The 6841-nt window shown below is 44.7% G+C and overlaps 1 protein-coding gene across 3 annotated transcripts in view; it reads left to right on the forward strand.

Moving 5' to 3' along the window:
* The window catches only part of LOC125956140 (uncharacterized), a 6703-nt gene extending 716 nt beyond the window's left edge, over nucleotides 1-5987 (forward strand). The window contains exons 1-10 of one of the 3 annotated variants that reach the window (XR_007469143.1): nucleotides 1-90; nucleotides 396-538; nucleotides 615-782; nucleotides 876-1060; nucleotides 1176-1496; nucleotides 1835-1976; nucleotides 2093-2547; nucleotides 3242-3512; nucleotides 3591-4835; nucleotides 4902-5987. The exon at nucleotides 1-90 is cut by the window's left edge and continues 716 nt beyond it. Coding sequence is in view for 2 of the 3 variants with exons in the window: in XM_049687716.1 (XP_049543673.1) it covers nucleotides 1-90; nucleotides 396-538; nucleotides 615-782; nucleotides 876-1060; nucleotides 1176-1496; nucleotides 1835-1976; nucleotides 2093-2547; nucleotides 3242-3512; nucleotides 3591-4745 (2930 nt within the window). In the remaining variant the exon portion in view is untranslated. Of the gene's footprint in view, nucleotides 91-395; nucleotides 539-614; nucleotides 783-875; nucleotides 1061-1175; nucleotides 1497-1834; nucleotides 1977-2092; nucleotides 2548-3241; nucleotides 3513-3590 lie in introns of all 3 variants that reach the window. The other 2 variants (XM_049687716.1, XM_049687717.1) reach the window with 2 other exon arrangements.
* Nucleotides 5988-6841: the final 854 nt, after the last annotated feature.

Consider the following 6841-nt stretch of genomic DNA (forward strand, 5'->3'; position numbering starts at 1 on the left):
GTGAAAAGCGGAAATTCAGCGAGATCGACTCGGAGAGCGACGAAGATGGTTTTGCCGGATTCGAAGAGGATGCCGTCAGCGACAATCTAGGTGACTTCTTCTTCTTCTTCTTTCTACAATCATCCTACAAGGCACACTTTTCTGCCTAGAAATGGGCAACCTGCTGTTCCCTTCTGCTTCCCTGTTGCTTCGATTTATGAAAACGCGAGCTCACTTGCCTCGATGACATTTGCGCGCCTTCGCGCGTATCGCAGTTTCCGCTTCTCGGTTTGTTGTCGGGTTGTCAAGCGCTCAGAGCGAAAGATAACGAAAGTGCATTATGTGCTGGTGGAAATTCCCAGTTTTCTAACGCCCTCAATCGTCATTATATAATGTTCTTCTTCTTCCTTGCGAAGGCTCTCCAAGCACCACCTCCGATGCGTTCCGGACGGCCTTGAAAAGTCAGAACAACCGAACTGTAGAGAACAACAAATCCGAGGAAGAGGTGGGAGGCCCAGTAGAAACGGCCTCAGTGGACGATCACCCCGAGATCAAGCAGGTATGCGACCGTCAGTCGGTGCAGTTGTGGCGCGAACAATCGGCGAGATCATCGAATTGTGTTTTACTCGTTTCAGGAGTATATGGATGTCGCTAGCGGTGCTGTAGCTGGTGGTCAGGATGCCACGAAGTTGGCGGCGACGGCTGTAGCAGCGGCGGCGGCCAAGAAGAAAGTAAATGTCCCTGTTAATACACAGGATGTTATCTATAAGCTACCGTTTAAATACGGCTGGAAACGCGAGCTGGTAAGTACAGACCTCCTAGCGCTGCACACGTCGTGGACGCTCGATCAAGGGACTAAGGACGTTTCCGTTTTCCTCGAACCCTCTCTGTCGCAGGTTTATCGTGCCAACATGGAAGGCAACAGCAAGGATAAGGGGGAAGTGTATTATATCACGCCACAGGGCAGAAAGTTGCGAACTCGCAATGATATAGTGTCTGCTTTACATGACGATCTGACGATGGATAATTTTACATTCGTGAAGGAACCGGTTGGTGGCAATCCGGAGGAAGAGACAATTCGGTGAGTATAGCCTGCGCAATGAGACATTGAACTGGACATTGAACTAGCATAAAAGCATTTAGGGCTGAAAGGTGGTGAAAATCTGAATTCAATTGATGATTTCTTTCTTCCTCAGGAGTGCAAAATCGTATGGAAATCCGCCGAAACGTTCCGTTTCGGGTACACCGACAGCGACGATTCTGGATAGTTCGGCTGACTTGGGCAAACGGGTACCGAAACCTAAAATGCCGAAAGGTGCAAGTCCGACGCCTCCATCACCGTACTCCAAAGCGGGCCGCTTATCGCCGAAAAGCAATGCATCCTCCGGTGTGGGCGCAGGTGGTGGTGGCACAGGCGTTCTGACGGTATCGTCACGCAACAACGTGTTCAGCGGATCAACTAAGGGAAATGAAAATATCAACAATCAGGATAGAGCGAAACCTGTTGGCAAAAATCGGTAAGTTGGTATCGCAGCGGTAACAACGAGCTTGTCCGGGCTCCGTATAACGGTAACATTGATTCCTGCATTCATTCGAAGCTGGTAGTGTAGAACAATCTTCCCCATTCTTGTTTCCCTCCACTTTGGCGCCTTGGCGTGAGAGCTTCTCTTTAGAAATGGTTTATTTTCTCCCTTATGACAACCTTTATGCTTGCTTGCCTTTGATTTCTTTCGGGACATTCGGCTGATTCTGTTTATGTCGATATCCTACGAAAAACTGAAACGTTACAATTGATCTCGCGTCTATCAACTTGCACTGTTCCCGTTACCTGATATCGATCGTTGGCGAACAAAAGGCTGGATACATGCACGATACAGTGCCTACCAGCGATGGGGATGATACCGCAACTGCAATGCATTGTTTGTTATGCAATGTATCACCCGGAATGTGTTACTGCTACAACCGCCGAAGCATTAGCTCGGCGCTTCACGTGCAAGGTAAGTTTTGTATGCTTAGCACTAAGCTAAGCACAGGCAGCTCCTGTGAGCGTTGTCGCGATGCGGTATCAATGAAATGTTTCTTAAATGTTGATTGATATTTCCCTTTTTTGAAGAGTTGTGTCGATGATGCTGTGGCCGCGGAAGCGCAACTTGCTCAGAACTACAAAGAATCGTTCGGAATGCATGATACTAGCAATGGAAATGCGCCTGTAGCAGCGGCTGCTGCTTCCACTGCTAATACTGTGGCCAAAAACAGCAAATCATCTTCATCGAACAAGACGATCGCGACGGACGGCGGACACAACGCATCATCTAATTTAGTGCATAAAGAGAAATCGAAACAAAAGGATAAAGCATTGACCCCCCAACACCCTCAGTCTAGCTCAAAGCACCCCAAATCTCAACCGTCGGGCGGTGCGAAGAACTCGGAGACAGACAAGCCACCACAGGAAATATTGGTCATCGGTGGCAATGAGTATGTGGTAGTGCCAAAGGGAAAAGAAACGAGCGCGAAAAGCAAAAAAGCATCGAAATCCACAAACCTGCCCCAACAGCAGCCAACGATCGCGTAAGTGTTCTCACACTGCCATTCGAAGCTTTCATTTCGGGTTGATCATTAACGGCTACTGATAGTAAACAACACATCAGAAGTAGGAGCACCCCACCTAGTCACTAACATTCTAACCCTATCAGCAACGACAACCGTTGCTCATTGTTATTGAAATAATTCCCGGGGTGATTGAACCACAGCACGATTCTACAAATTCTTCTCGCATTCTCGAAGAAAGCTCAATGGTCAGTTCGAGTCAGCTATCATTTCACGTAGAGACCATCAATTAATATCTTGTCAGTGTCACCCAACCGCATGCCATAAGCTACTATGCGTTTCGCACAGAACGCACCATCGCATAAGATATGTTTGGCTGTCAGACTTTTTTTCTTTTTCTCTCTCTCTCTCTTCTCTCTCGATTTCAGGAACTTAGCAGATAAACAAGAGTCCTGTCCAGAGATCCCCCAAAAATGTCCCAAAAAGCATATTTCCTCTTTTTTTGGTTTCAATTCTCTATCCCGTCCTTGTTGGTTTTTCAGTTGAATCCCATTCATAGATTGTGTTTTGCGGTTGTTAATGATTTAGGAAGAAGATTCTACACTTCCAACATGATTTATTGAACATTGTATACAAATTTTACGAGACAACTAGCTCTTAATATCACATCATGAGTTCAACATGTGCGTTTTCTCTTTCTTTCTCTCGTCACCAGCAAAAGTGTGGACGAATCACGAAAGATGGCAAGCAATGCAGTATCTGGGCCAAACAACAAACATCTTGGCACGAACGATCGACTCTCTGGTGAGGGAGTTTTACCTGCGGTGGGCGGCGGCATTGGAGGGACCGGTAGCCATGTGGGATCCTCCAGAAACCATCATATCACAGCAAGTAACGGCAGTGCTCGGGATCCTTCCAACTTCCTTTCGGAGGTATCCGCTGGATACCAAGCGTTGATGCAGATCTTCGATTACCTCAAAGTACAAGTAAGCGTCTGTGCCTTAATGCAATCGAATCTCCTGATATGTGCTGATGAACTAACACGTTTGATTGTAACACCTCAGGAACTCCTCCGAGCCAGTAGCGTGTGTCGAATGTGGAACCATGTGGGCAATCATCAGCGCTTCTGGCGAACGGTTCGAATGAAGAACTCGTACGTTAAGGACTGGGGAGGTATGATCGCAAAACTACGCAAGAACGGTACAAAGCATCTCGATCTGCGCAAAGTGTTGAACGCAGGCAGCAACGATGAGATGTGGCGAAGCTTTATCGAGCATATCGGGCAGGCACCGGAGATCGAGACGATCGACTTGTGCCGTTGCTCGTCGTCTGTCGTTGGCAAGCTGTTACGCTCGAACCCTAATCTGCGCGTGGTGAACGCACTGGCAATCAAAAACGATCCGATCGATTTCATTAACTTTGAACATGGCAAAAACCTGGAAGAGTTACGCCTGAAATCGTCTGCTCCGATTTCGGTGGACGGTGATCTGCGGCAGCTGGGTGCATTACGTAATCTGAAACACTTATCACTGACATCGATCGCCAAGCTGGGAGCGACCTCAATCGACGCGCTTGGTTCGTTGGTGCTGCTGGAATCACTCGAGCTGGGTGAGTGTACGGAGATCGGTGCAAATCTGGCCGAGATTCTGCCTAAGCTGAGCTTCCTGAAGCGATTGCGTTTGGAGAAGGGTCAGGACAACTTTGACATGTTCACCGTTCTCGATGGCATTGCGAAGGTGGCCACACTGCAACAACTAGAGCTGATCAACTGCGATATCAAGCTGGGCTTCGATAAGCACATCGTGAGCTGTCGGAACTTGACCAAACTATTGCTCATCCCCACGTACGTCTCGCAATCTGCGGCTACGAATCAGATGATTCTGAAAGGATTACTGAAGCTACATGCCACCCTGCAGCTGGTCGTTTGGGTCATCACGGAGGAACTGCTGCGCGTGACGGAGTTGTACATTGGCACTAACGTGGACGATAGTGGCGTACCGAACAAGCTGGGCGAAACGATTCCGATCCTGAAACCGGTACCGGGTAGCGACGAACCCTCGAGTGTCACCTATCAGACGGATGTGCCCGATAAGGTGGAAATTGTTCCGCTGACCAAGCTGGAAAGCATCCTCGAGCGAAGGGTACCTAACACGAAGGTACTGATACTGAAGATTCCGTTCACAAATACGTGGAAACAAACCATGGTAGATCATTTGTGAATGCGGGATCTAGATCTAGCATAGCCTAAGCAACGACAAAGAGACGTCGGTTGCTGTCGAGGTAGTTATAGTTGAAGTTGATTAAAGTGTGTAAGTCCTTTTTAGCTGACAGATACGCGCGTGTAAATAGTTTATGGAATAAACGGCTCGTTACAGCATCTCCATGCATGACGGTGTGCAACCCTCGCTAACGGAGTAATCAATCATTTCGCAGCGGGAACTTGTTAAGATGAAAACTGGATAAAATTTGCTCCACAGCGACAAGACATGTAGGATGTACGTTAGAGCCAAGAGTTATTCCGTTAGCTAACTAAGTAGGTTACGATGTCAATGGCATTGTTTCCTGATGTGTTGATAACGAGATAGTTTGTTGATTATATCACATCGTCCCGATTTTGCTTCTCTTCCAATAACTTGCAGTAAATGAGGGATCGTCGATAAGTGTGCAACGCTGAACTACGTCTAACAAGTATAAGCAACATAATTTGTTGGATATTCCATCCGAAAAGTGCTGATCCAACGATGCCTATACTTTTGGAAGTGAGTCAAAACATTTAAATCAATTCAGTTTATTCTAAAATCAGTTTGATTCTGTTGTGAAACTATTACAAATAAAAATGAAACGTTTCTAATAGATGGGAATCAATCTAAACACTTAAGCACGAATGACAGTACAGAGATAGAGAGAGCGAGTAATTTCAAAAAATGTTTATTCTTAATAAAAAATGAGGCAAAAAAGACAATGTTGATCCGCGATTCATGTTATACTTGCACATTCTTCCATTTCCAAATCATAACTAAGAGCATATAAAGGCTATAGATACGATTCTGTAGAGTAGATTTGTTTGGAAATGATCGTTTACTTGTAACTTTTTATTTTAATATTTCCTTTATTAATGAATTAGCGAACTGTTATAGTAGAATCAACGTTGCTCTTCATTTTCCGAATTTCTATTGTTTGCCGTTGCATAGTTGAGTTGCAGTAGTTGAGCTATGGATTATGATTAGCGATGTACTATACAAACGTATCAAGAAAAAATAGAAATCGAACAAAAATTATTATTCGTATGGAATGAAGTTATTCGTATTCTTAAAAGAGGTTACGTATTTATGTTTTATGGTTATAGGTTTTTGTTTTCAGAAAAGCTTATTTTGGTTTTTAATGGTTTTCTTCTGCTCGCGCTCAAATAAAAAAAACCTTAACAAGCCCCGAATGCAAAAGGGAAACAAGCTGAAGCAATTCAACGGAAAAGAACTCTTGTTGCGCTGTTCATTTTCTAGCTACAGGTGGGTTGCGTTATTTGACTCGATAGTTCAAGTAATTTCATTTGCGTCGTGAACTCAAACTAGAAGTATTGCTTAGATCCGAAATAACGACCCTCACGCCGATTTTCGTATATCTTCGAAAAATCCCTTAATACACTCCAAGGTCTACTACAAACAGGTAAGTCTTATCTACCGTAAGTTCATTGCACTTCGAGGTTCGAGGAGTTCTGTGGATGAAAAAACTGCCGGTGATTGTTTCAATTTTATTCCGTGTCCGACATTTTGTATCACAAGTAAAGAAATGTATCGGTGCACAATTCTACAGGATGTTCATGCCCAAGACACCGCTTAGCCGTTTACGAATTTCATTTGAAGAGGAGAGTCATCGTGGTGGCGCACCGATGAACGCAGAAGAACTGAAAATGCCGAACCTGCAAATCGTTCAGACCCCAAAACATCCCAAAACAGATATGCAGAATCAGTCCAAATAAAGAAATCGAACTATTTAGAAAAGATCAAACAGATAAATCTGATCTGTTACGAATTTCTTTCCCAATCCACTTTAGGCAATCCATCACTTAGCTTCAATAAGTTGCACAAGTTTAAGTAGATGCTATGTTATCCAAGATTGTCTCGACATATTTCAACATTCAGATATGATTTTTGTTTTCTTTCAGTTCGTGTGGAGATTGTTCTGAATTATATTATCCAGACTTAAGCGGCTGGTGTCGATAACGAAGTGATCATTATCAATTGATTGACTCCTCATCGAATAGGTCCAGCCATGTTACGCCTGGATATGTTTAAATATGTTCGTAAACGATTCCCTA

Source organism: Anopheles darlingi, chromosome 3 (genome assembly GCF_943734745.1).
Source record: "Anopheles darlingi chromosome 3, idAnoDarlMG_H_01, whole genome shotgun sequence".
NCBI classification, from domain to species: domain Eukaryota; kingdom Metazoa; phylum Arthropoda; class Insecta; order Diptera; family Culicidae; genus Anopheles; species Anopheles darlingi.